General features: G+C 38.5%; 1 protein-coding gene across 1 annotated transcript in view; it reads right to left on the bottom strand.

The window, feature by feature from the left end:
* Positions 1-12,886, bottom strand: part of EPB41L5 (erythrocyte membrane protein band 4.1 like 5) — a 169,130-nt gene that overhangs the window by 38,103 nt on the left and 118,141 nt on the right. The window contains exons 16-17 of the mRNA XM_006868729.1: positions 10,114-10,277; positions 7,153-7,250 (exon numbers count right to left, since the gene is read on the bottom strand). Of these exons, the coding sequence (XP_006868791.1) occupies positions 7,153-7,250; positions 10,114-10,277 (262 nt within the window). The remainder of the gene's footprint in view (positions 1-7,152; positions 7,251-10,113; positions 10,278-12,886) is intronic.

Here is a 12,886-nt window from a genome sequence, read left to right as displayed (position 1 = left end):
GACAGTTTGCTATGTCTACTAGGTAGCTAAAGTCTGATCTTCAGAGCCTATGGTTTGGATGGTCAACAACGCTTGGGCCTACAGGGGCTTGGCCTCCTGACCGGGTCTGCACAGTCTGCATCCGAATCCTCCTTATTCACACACTTGTTTTAATTTTCTTCCACTTCAGACTGAACTTGTTTATGAGCAATTGATGGCCTGTTCCACCATCTGTCCTTAATCTGGTTTGCTGATGTTACTGAGTTTTTCCACCATTTCTTCCAACAAATGTTGTTGTTGTTAGGTGCCATCAAGTCGGTACTGACTCATAGCGACCTTATGCACAGCAGAACAAAACACTGCCCAATCCTGGGTCAACCTCAATATTGTTGCCACGCTTGGGTCCATCAATGCTGCTACTTGACCAATCCATCTCATTGGGGGGGTCTTCCTCTTTTTCCCTGACCTTCCACCCTACCAAACATGATATCCTTCTCCAGTGACTGGTCCCTCCTGACAATATGTCTGAAGTATAAGAGATGAAGTTTGGCCATCCTGGCCTCTAAGGAGCACTCTGGCTGCACTTCTTCCAACACAAATCTGTTGGGTATTTTGGCAGCCCATGGCACTTTCAATATTCTCCTCCAATGCCATCATGCAAATGTATCAATTCTTCTTCATTCTTCCTTATTAACTGTCCAATTTCACATGCATTTGAGGTTACTGAAAATACTATGGCTTGGGGCAGGCACACCTTAGTCTTCAAGCTGACAACTTTGATCTTGAACACTTTAAAAAGGTCTTATGCAGAAGATTTGCCTAATGCAATAAGTCGTTTGATATCTTGACTGCTGCTTCATGAGTGTTGATCCAAGAAGAATGAAGTCCTTGACAACTTCAGACTTTTTCCATTGATAAGAATGTTGTTTATTGGTCCAGTGGTGAGGATTTTTGTTTTCTTCACATTGAGATGTAACCCATACTGAAGGCGGTGCTCTTTGATCTTCATCAGTAAATATTTTAAGTTTCTTCACTTTCAGCAAGCAAGGTTGTATCATCTGCATATCGCAGGTTGCTAATGAGTCTTCCTCCAATCCTGATGCCACATTTTTCTTCATATAACCCAGCTTCATGGATTATTTGCTCAGTATACAGGTTGAATAAGTATGGTGAAAGAATACAACCTTGTCAAACACTTTACTGAATTTTAAACCATTCAGTGTTCTGTTCGAACAACTGCCTCTTGGTCCATGTACAGATCCTCATGAGCACAATTAAGTGTTCCGGAATACTCATACTTCACAATGTTGTCCATAGCTTGTCATGATCCACACAATCGAAAGCCTTTGCATAGTCAATAAAGCATAGGTAAACATCTTACTGATATTCTCTGCTTTCAGCCAAGATCCATTGGACATCAGCAACTATATCCCTCATTCCACGGCCTCTTTTGAATCTGACTTGAACCTCTGGAAGTTCTCTGTCGCTTCTGTATTACCTGTAGTAAAACTTTACTTGCATGGGGTATCAAAGAGATTGTCCAATGATTTCCGCATTCCGTTGGGTCACCTTTCTTTGGAATGGGCACAAATACAGATCTCTTCCAATCAATAGGCCAGACAGTTGTCTTCCAAATATCTTGGTAGAGATGAGTGACAGCCTACTGTGCCATCTCACTTTCTTGAAAGATTGCAATTTATTCCATCGATTCCTGGTGCCCTGTTCTTTGCCAATTCCTTCAATGCACCTTGGACTTCCTCCTTCAGTATCATTGGCTCTTGATCATATGCTACCTCTTGAAATGGCTGAACATTAACCATTTCCTTTTGGTATAGTGACTCTGTGTATTCCTTCCATTTTCTCTTGATGCTTTCTGCATCTTTCAGTAATTTGTCCAGAGAATCCTTCAATAACTAAAGTCAAGGCTTGAATTTTTTCTTCAGTTCCCCTATCTTGAGAAATGCTGAGCGTGTTCTTCCTTTTTGGTTTTCTGACTCCAGATCATTGCACATTTTGTTGTAATGTTTGGCTTTATCTTCTAGAGCTGATCTTTGAAATTTTCTGTTCAGCTCTTGGACTTCCTCATTTCTTCCATTTGCTTTAGCATCTGTATGCTGGACAGCAAGTTTCAGTGTCTCTTCTGACATCCGTTTTGACCTTTTCCTTCTTTCTTGTCTTCTTAATGACTTTTTTCCTTTCTTCATGTATGATGTTCTTGATCTTCTGGTCTTCTGTCTTTAGTGTTTAATGTATCAAATCTGTTCTTCAGATGATCTCTAAATTCAGATGATTCTAAAGTCAATGAATGTAGTCAATTTAATTTCTGTGTATTCTGTCTGGTGAGTTCCATGTGTATTCTTTCATATTAAGTACAAAGTATTTGTAATGAATAAGTTATTGGTCTTGCAAAATTCTATCATGTGATCTCCAGCATCATTTCTGTATTTGCCCACCGCTGACCCTTCTTCTGTTTCCAACCTTCACATACCAATACCTAGTAATTTTCAATACCTCTTGATAGCATGTTTGATCAATTTTAGACTGAAGAACCTAACAGAATTCTTCAATTTCACCATCACTAGTTTTAGTGGTTGGTGCACAACTCTGAATATTAGTAGTATTAACTTGTCTTCCTTGTAGGCATACAGATATTATCCTAGTACAGACATCATTATATTTCAAGGTAGATCTTGAAATGTTCCTTTTGATAATGAATGCCATGCCATTTCTCGTCAATTTGTCGTTCCCAGTAAACTGTATGACTGATATATTCAAAGTGGCCAATACCAGTCCATTTTGGCTCACTAATACCTAGATCAATCTTTATGCATTCCATTTCAATTTTGACAACTTCCAATTTCCTAGTTTCATATTTCATACATTCCATGTTCTGATAATTTAATGGCTATTTGTAGCTGTTGTTCCTCATTTTGAGTTATATTCCATAAGCAAATGAAGGTCCCAAAAGTTTGACTTCATTCGCATCATCACTGTCAACTGTACTTTGAGGAGGTCGCTCTTACCCAGTCATATTTTGAGTGCCTTCCAACCCAAAGTGCTCACCTTCCAATACTATATCTGACAATTTCCTGCAGGTATTCACAATGTTTTCATCTTCCGACAGTGTATGAGGCAATGTTCCACTGTTTTCACAGTGGCTAAACTTTCAAACATTATTCACCTCTTTCTTCCTAGACTGAGTTAGTCTGGAAGCTCAGCTGAAACCTGTCTAGCATTGGTGACAGTGTTGGTATTTAAAAATACAGGTGGCATAGCTTCCAGCAGCACAGCAACATGCAAGGCACCACGTATGAGAAACTGATAAATGAGTGGTGGGCAATAGAAGTAAATACTGTTATAAATACAATCCCGCAAAAAATGTGATCGATATGCAGATGCATAGATACGCAGGCTCAACAGGTGTGGGAGGGAGAGCAGAAGTACACCCACAAGTATATGTAGGTTTGACAGCAGATAACCATATATGGGTATTTACTTTAAAAAAATTTTTGTTTTTAACTTTTTATTGGGAATTGAGTGAAGGTTTACTGAGTAGATATCTGTTTTACATTCAATAGATCAGATCATATACTGCATTTCCTTCCAATGACTGAAATAGATCAGATCATATACTGCATTTCCTTCCAATGACTGAAATCCCTTCAGTGTAATATCATTTGTCATACTTCTTCCCTATGTAAGTTTTCCTCCTTCCCCAACCCTTCTGAATTTTGTCCCTAGTTAAATGCTCCCCTTTTGAACAGTGTGCATACCTCACTAGTGTTGTTGCCCAACTCCTACATATATATTTACTGCTTGCTTGAAAATTGAGTCACAGGTTGTGTTTAGTTCCAGTCCTGAACTGAAGGGTGACTGAGAGCCATAGTCTCAGGTTGCTTTGTATCTTTCTGACCGGTTAGCCTGCTCTTTTATATAATTTTGACTTTTGTTCTACATTTTCTCCCACTTGATCCAGTACCTTCTAATGTGATTCCTTTCAGAGCAGTTGGTAACTGCTAGTTCTTCTGGTTTCATAGTCATGGAGACTGATGATCACATGCTCCATTAGTCCACTGGACTAATTGCTTCCAAGTGTCTTCAGTTCTCATCACTGTTCTTGCCCCCAGACAGAGTCTAATAGTTGCCCCTTAGATGACCTTTCATGAGCTTTTAAGATCCCAATTGTTATTCACTGAAGAAAGATGTAGAACATTGTCTTTGTGAATTATGTTATGCCAATTGACTCCAGTATCCCCTGAGACATGAGTATTTACCTTTTCTTCAAGTATATCCAAGAATAAAGGGGGCAGAGTTATGAAAGTTTCTTAGACATAACCAAACACTGGGAAACAAGTTCCTGGGCCTGGGGTGTCATAACCATAGTCACACCAAAGTCAACTGACATAACACAGTCTACAAAAGTAAAAAAAAAGATGTTCTACATCTTACTTAGCTGAATAGCAACTAGGATTTTTAAAGCTCACGAGCAGAGGGTGGAAAGAAGAGTAAAAAAAATTGAAGGCACATGGAAACAATTAATACAGTTGGACTAATGGACACAAAAAGGTAAGTTTCCATGACTCTAAGACTTAGAAGAACTAGATGATGCCCAGCTACCACTACCAACTGCTCTGAAAGGAACCACATTAGGAGTTCCAGGATACAGTGGGAGAAATATGGAGCAAACTCAACATTTAAAAAGAGACCAGGCTAATTGGTTGGATAGAGATTTGCTGGACAGAGACTATAGCCCTAAGTCACTTTTCAGGTCTGGAACTGAACTCACCCCAACTTCTCAATTCTCAGCCACAAAACAGACAGATATACACAGAAAAAAATAACATTAGTAAGGTCTGCACAACTTAGAATAATCAACTATTTGATATCAAAAGGGCAGCATTTACCCAATGACAAAATTTAGAAAGGTTAAGAAAGCAGCAGCAATGGAAAGAGGAAACACAGGGAGGAAGCAAGGGAAGCAACAGTGCACTGAGGGAAATGGAATCAGTGAGAGGAAGCAAAATGAGGACGAATTGTTGAATGTAAACCAGATAATCTGCTCTGTAAACCTTCACTCAATGCACAATGAAAAGTTAAGAAACAAAGATGAAGGTAAAGCATCTGAAATTCTTTTTCTTGATTACAATACAGAGTAGTTCTCTGTCTAGCAATTCTCTCTGTAATTTCAAAAGGCTTCCAACCAGTCCACCAATGGATGGATGAATGAATCAATAAAATGTGGTATATATCTAATGGAATACTACTCAACCAGTAAGGAAAATGAAGTCTTGATATAACCCGAAGTATGGATGAAGTTTGAAAACATTATGTTAAGTGAAATTAAGTCAATCACAAAAGGGCAAATAATGTATAACTTTACTTATATAAAAAGACAAGAACAGGCAAGTGTATAGAGACAAAAGTTTATTAATGGTTACCAAGGATAAGAGGAGGGAAAAGGGGGTTATTGCTTATGGAGTACTGAATTTTGGTTTATAGTGATGGAAAAATCACATTGATTAAGGGTAAAGCTGCACTATTGATTTTTGTAAGTGCTATCAATAAGTTCTGGACGTGTAAAAAGCTTAATTGGCCAAGTACGTGACATTTATAGTAATTATTTTTTTTTAAAGTAGTAATGCTGAGCTGTTTATGTACAACCAAATATCTCATGGGGTTTGTTTCTTTGATTTGGAGGCTTAGTATCATGGTTTCATGGGACATCCAGTTAACTGGCCTAATACAAGTTCATTGTTTCTGTTCTACGTCCTAGCTCTCTGTGTCACTTGGGGTCACTAAAGCTTGCAATCAGCCATCCAAGGCACAACAATTGACCATGATGACAGGGCTTCAAAACGTTCATGGGGAAATGGAACTAAAGGATGATGGAATGTTTTCATGAACTTTTTGAAGTCACCTCACATTTGCCTAGAGCAATAGAACAAGGAGAGTCAGGAATAGGAGGGAATGTGGTTAATCCTCTCTTTTGCCATGAGACTAGAAAAACTGGATGGCACTCAGCTACTGTTACTGAACATTTCAATCAAATATTCTAGATAAGAATCCGGATCAAAAATGGGAAAATGCAGAACAGTTTCAAATTCTCTTGGATTTCTGATTTTCTGTGAAACTACTGTCCTAAAATAAACTTTAAGCCAAAAATATTCTCTATATTTGCCTTACAAACAATAATTTAGCTTAACTACTAACTAAATAATAGTTCTAAGGATTGTATTTATAATGTGTTTTATAGTTAGATGAGATATAATGATGCTTATCTTGTATCGCAAAAATTAGTGCCTTGCCAAACCAATTCTGTTAAGTGCCATCAAGTCAGTTCTGACTCACAGAGGCCCTGTACAGGGTTATTGATGAGTGGTTGGTGGGTTTGAACCATTGACCTTGCAGTTAGCTGCCCAGTGCTTATCCTATACCACACCAGGACTCCAATCCAAACAATGTTGTTGTTGTTAAGAGCTATCGAATCAGTTTCAACTCATAGTGACCCTGTATAGGGTTTCCGAGGTGCAGTTGGTGGGTTTAAACCACCAACCTTGCAGTTCAAACTGATCTTGCAGGCCAGTACTTATCCTACAGTACCACACAGCTTAAATCAAGAGAACTTCTGCCTGGAGCATTGTTCTCTTTGAAGATTGACCTCTATGGGACCAAACTGACCATATCCACCTGAAGATTTGCTAGGAATCTTAGGAGATATAGTGGGTTGTTTGGGAGGAACAACTTAAAAAGTGGGTGAAGGTTGCACAGATAGATACATGAATTTGTGTATGTTTTTGCTGTGCATATATTCTCAACTATGACAAAATATTATATTTAAAAAATGTGTTTAAAAAAGATATCAGTAAGTCTTTCAACTAAATCAAGGCCTACTGAACAGAATTAGAAAAAGAATGGATTGTATTAACAGGTTTAACAGCCATCACATATTACTGTGTGTTAAAACCAACAAAAACATGAAATGACCAGCTGTTAGTACTAAAGGTTTCTCCTTATTTCTAAACTTCACATTTTCTAATGAAGAGAACAAAGAAAACAGGTTTTATAAAAAGTTTAGCAGTTTCCCAGAAAAAGAGAAAGTCTTAACTTTGGAAGAAAGGATTTCCAAGAGCTCTGGAGATGTGTAACAGGCATGCAAAGGAGAGATCTTACTACCTGGTTGTTCACGTTAACGTCTATGCTGGGAAGTGAGGCTGCCAAAGGAGTGGTTTCCATCTCAAGCTGTTTGAATTTCTCCGAGACATCTTTCAGGGCTGAGGGGGAAAAAAAGGCAAGCTGGTGGTGAAGGTACAGGCTTAAATTTTTCTTTCCCAAACCCTATTATCATAAATTAAAAGTAAAAATCTAGATTGTTGGGATAAAATAGATCTATTTTCTATTCAGTTTGTTGAAAGATTTCAATTTGTAGTCCATCAGTTCCCAGAGGTTTGTTCTTTGCCAATGCTGTCAACGCATCTTGGACTTCTTCCTTCAGTCCAATTGGTTCTTGATCATACACTACCTCTTGTTTTTTTGGTAGTGACTCTGTTTATTTCTTCTATCTTCTTTTGATGCTTTCTGCATCATTCAGTAATTTGCCCATAGAATCCTTCAACCTGAAAGTTGAGGCTTTATTTTAATTTTTTTTCAGTTCTTTCAGCTTGAGAAATGCTGAGTTTGTTCTTCCCTTCTGGTTTTCTAAGTCCAGGTTTTTGCACATTTCGTTATAATACACCACTCTGTGTTTTCGAGCTGCCCTTTGAAATTTTCTATTCAGCTCTTGCACATCCTCATTTCTTCCATTTGATTTAGCATCTTTATGCTGGAGAGCCAGTTTCAGAGTCTCTTCTGACATGCTTTTTGGTCTTTTCCTTCTTTCTTGTCTTCTTAATGGCCTTTTGCTTTCTTACTGTATGAAGTTCTTGATGTCATCCCACAACTCTTCTGGTCTTCAGTCTTAGGTCTAATGCATCAAACTTATTCTTCAGATGATATCTAAATTTAGGTGGAGTATGTTCAAGGTCATATTTTGGCTCTCATGCACTTGTTTTAATTTTCTTCAGCTTCAGCTTGAACTTGCTTGTGAGAAATTGACGGTGTGTTCCATAGTCAGCCTCTGGCCTTGCTTTGGCTGGCAATATGGAGCTTTCCCACATGCTCTTTCCACAGATGTAGTCAATTTGATTTCTGTGTATTATACCTGATAAGGTCCAGGTGTATGTGTATCTTGTATGGTGTTTACGAATTGGGCTGAGAACTGCAAGGCCAGCAGTTTGAAACTACCAGCTGTTTGGCGGGAGAAAGATGAGGCTTTCTGCTCTTGTAAAGGTTTGCTATGAGTAGGAACCGACTCCACGGCACATAACCACCCCACCCCCATTTGCAATGAAGAAGTCACTGATCTGGCAAATTGTACCATGTGATCTCCTGCAGCATTTCTATTGCCAAGGCCACATATTTCAACTACTGATCCTCCCTCTTTATTTCCAACCTTTGCATTCTGATAGCCAGTAATTATCAATACATCTTGATTGCATGTTTGATCCAGTTCAGACTGAAGAAGTTGTTAGAATTCTTTTATTTCATCATTACTGGCTTTAGTGGTGGTAGTTCGGAGGTATCTAAATACCATTCTTCTGAAATCTTTTCCAGCCAATTCCAATAACTCTTTTTCATCAAAAACATTTTGTAGCTATACCTCTTGGTCATTTATTTGAGCTACCCTCTCTTGTTTTTTCATGAGAACAGATTGTCAGTTGCCTTCAAGGCATTGTGGTACTGTTGTATTTGTATTAAATGGATGGGTGTATATTGGTGTATTCTTAGGAACTCACCAACTACCTTCTGGCAGGTGTAATCAAGAGATCAACTTGTGCACTGTTCTCTGATGCTCATGTAGCTCTGTTCAGGGTGAATTTAGCTACCATCGGTTGTTGTCACTGATCTGGTGGATAGCCCAATTGCTAGTGCTGAAGTGGGTATGGCTAGTTACTTTGTCTCTGTGAGTCACAGGCAGACTTCTGCAATGCAATTTTTTTTTTTTTTGGTCTCTTAATCTGCTCACAGATACTCAAAATGGCTGTGTCTGGTCCTTTCAGACACCTCAAATCAGAAGTCACCTCCTTTGTTGCCACTTTTTTTCAACTCTCTTTCCTTGTAAGTACTCAATCCACTTAGTTATCTGAATCTCAGAGTTCCAGGACCCTCCTCTGATTTTCCGTATCCTTGCTGTAGAAGGTCTGCACAGTCTTTCTGCCTTGTCTGCCATCTTGCCCTGCCTCCCTGTAAATCTTAATGGGAACAGAAAGCCTCATCTTTCTCCCACGGAACTGCTGATGGTTTTGAACTGCTGTCCTTGAGGTTAGCAAACCAACTCATAACCATGACACTACTTGCTGTTGTTGTTGTTAAGTGCCATCGAGTTGGTCCCAACTCATAGCAACCCTGTATAGGGTTTCTGAGGAATCGATGGTGTGTTTGAATCGCTGATCCTGCCAGAAGAATCAAATTGGCAAGAGCCACATAAGTAGAAACGATTTTGAAATGACACATGCTTGGCAATGAGACTCAATAGGAACACCTATTGAGTCTCATTGCCTGTCTAAAGATTGTTATGTTTTATGATCAAGACAATACACAAATATCTACAAAACTTCAACCTGCAATTTTCTTCTCCTTTTAACCTCTGTCAACATTTTAAAAATTAAGGAATACAGCATTTTTCAATAATTATTTATATTTGTGAGTCTGGGCAAAAACTATCCTCATTAGTAACAAAATATTTTCTAGAAACTAATAGAATGTCCAAACATTCAATCTTGTACCCCAGAAAATCTTCCCAGAAATGGTCCTCCTTGATTGGTACTCAAGAAACAAAGTAAAGCTAAAGTTTGAAAACTCATAAATGTTTAATAACTTATAGACATTTAAACATTTAATGGTATCAGTTACGTCAACCTAAATATTTCCATGTATCCTTAAGCTAAAAAGAGGCAGAAGGCATAATTATTCCAAATTCAATTTAAAATGTCAACTATTGCATAAAATACTCCTTTTAGAAACTGATTTAAATATCTCATTTCAAAGAAGATAAAATAAAACGAAGATACCATAGGTCTAATACAGACATTTACTTACTCCCACATTCAACTTCAAGTTCCTGGAATCCAGTCTGCTTGGGAGTAAAGTGAATTTCCGATGGTGCTTGAGATGGTTGCATAGCGCCAGGTGTCCCAATTCTGTCATCAATGGTTGTTTCCAGTAAGTCTGGGCTATCTAGCAAATTAATATTCAGAGGCAAACTGTAAAGGTAAAAGAAAACTTATTTGAACTAAGAAATTTATCATAAAAAGAATTTAAAATATTAATAAAATTCTTTGTTGAAAAAAAAAAAAGGAAGAGTTTATATCTCAATTGTATTATTCATATGTCACAAGCTCTTGGCAGTACCAAAAAGGAAAGCAGGACAAAGTGGTCCCTAGAGGTCTGCAGAGGGTCCGTCTCAAGTCTTCAGTAGAGTATCAATCAGTGCCTGAGTGTGAGGAGACTCTCTGAAGCTGGGTTAAGAACCATACGAAAGGATGAGAGGGGGCCAGTGGTACTCAGAGTAGGCCATGGTCCGTGTCTGTTTCCATAGAAAGACGAAAAGAACTTCATCACAGTGTTCAGGAAATTTTACCTCAATAGTGGAAAATTATTAACCCAAGACTGAGCAATATTCCAGACACATCTAACAAATCATACAAGCAAGACCCAAAAGGATCAAACTGTTTTGAAGTAACTTAACTGAATCCCAACACAAAGCTTAGGGCGATTTACAGAAAAACATCCAGCATCCAACAAAGTAAAATTTAAAACGCCTGACAACCACTCAAAGATTGCCAGGAAAAAAGAGACAGAAAAAGGCAACTCACACTGGGCTATGTAGAATAATACATCAATTAAAACTGATCCAGAATATTTGAAGAAACAGTGACTGATTTTTTCCAAGTTTGTGAAGACTATAAATTCATAGCTAGCTCCAAGAATCCTAGCAAAATCCAAACATAAGAAACATAAAGAAAACTATACCAAAACACATCATAATCAAACTGCTTAATACCAGTGATAAGAAAATCTTAATTGGATAAGGGCACTGAGTTTCAGCTAATGTTACAGTAAATATCACAACAGATCTTCTCAATAGAAGCAATGTAAGCTAGAACATAATAAAAAGCTAGACGATAATAAAGCAACATCTTAAAAGTACGGAAAGAAAAAAACTTCCAACCAATATTTTATATCCAGTAAAAATAAATTTAAAACTAAAAGGAAATGTAGATTGTACCCAAGAGAAACAAAAACATGTTCAAACAAAAACTTGTATGCAAATGTTCACAGCAACATTATTCGTAACAGGTCAAGCATAGACACAATCCAAAGCCCCGTGTCAAATGATGAATGAATGGACAAATAAAGTGTAGTATATCTGTGGCGCTGTAGGATTAGCACAAGGTCGGTGGTTCAAACCCACCAACTGCTCTTCAGAAACCCTACACAGAGTCACTATGAGTTGGAACCAAGTTGGTGGCACTTAGCAACAACAATCCAAATTAAGGGTGACTACTGGTTGTTTGGCACTAAGAACAATGAAGTCAGGGAATGACAGGAGGATTGTATGTTGGCTCCATCACTCTGGCTGCATGCAGTGTGACTAGAGGAGGTCAGACTGGAGGCTGTCATAAACAAGGCTATCAGCCTTAGTCTCCTCTCTCTACTCCTCATTAAGCCAATAACCACACCATATCAATTCTATAGGAACCCTGGTAGTGCATGATCAAGCACTTGGCTACTAGCCAAAAGGTCAGAGGCTCAAACTCATCAGTCAGCAGGAGGGAGAAAGATGTGGTGGCAATCTGCTTCCACAACAATTACAGCTTTGAAAATCATATGGGATGGTTCTACTCTTTCCAACAGGGTTGTTGTCAAGTGTTGTTGAGTCAGTTCCAACCCATAGGGACCCTGTATAGTGTAGCTATGAGTAAAAACCAACTTGATGTCAAGAAGTTATCAATTTCACATCCATAATACTTCTCAAATACATCTATTTAGCTCTCTACACTCACAGAATCCAAGTTCTGGCCTTCATCATCTCTCTGCAAATTACTCTCAATACAAATCAAATCCATTGCTTTCAAGTCAATTCCGACTCATAGGGACTACAGATAGAACTGCTCCACAAGGTTCCAAGGCTGTGAATCTTTACAGAAGCAGACTGCCATATCTTCCATGAAGAGGTTTGAACCGCTGAATTTATGGTTAGCAGATGATTGCTCAACACTATGCCACCACAGTAACATTATATAATCACTATAACAGCCTTAGGCTAAGCCATAGGATAAGCAATCAACCAGAAGGTCAATTTGAGCTGCAAGATTGGCAGTTCAAATCCACCAGCTGCTCCTCAGAAACCCTATACAGAGTCACTATGAGTCAGAACCAACTCTTTGGCACTTCCCAACAACAAAAACAGTCTCCCATATTGTATTCACTCTAATCCCACTGCCATCCATCTTTCACCTGACATAAAAGAGATCTTCCTAAAATACTATTCATGTTGCACGTACTTGAGACTCTTTCATTGTTCTCTCCTACCACAATACCTGAAATGTTTTGCATGTCATATAAACCTGGTAAGGTCTGCCCCTGCTTACTCTACTGTAGCTCACACTGTGGTGCTCTGACAAACTCTCCCCTCTAGGATCAGGAGACTCATTAGCCCAGCTTTGTGAAGGTTGCACTAACAGCTCATGGCCAAATCCTTCTTCGGTCCTCACGCAATGACTGTTTAAGGTAGGGGTGCCTCAAGTCAGGATTTATCTGAAGGGTCTTACTGCTCTGACACTCCTCAGGATCAGCTGAAGTCTCTATT

Source organism: Chrysochloris asiatica, unplaced genomic scaffold (assembly GCF_000296735.1).
Source record: "Chrysochloris asiatica unplaced genomic scaffold, ChrAsi1.0 scaffold00123, whole genome shotgun sequence".
Lineage (NCBI taxonomy): Eukaryota > Metazoa > Chordata > Mammalia > Afrosoricida > Chrysochloridae > Chrysochloris > Chrysochloris asiatica.
Note: the sequence above shows the minus strand (reverse complement) of the source record. Positions and strands in the feature narration are given on the sequence as shown.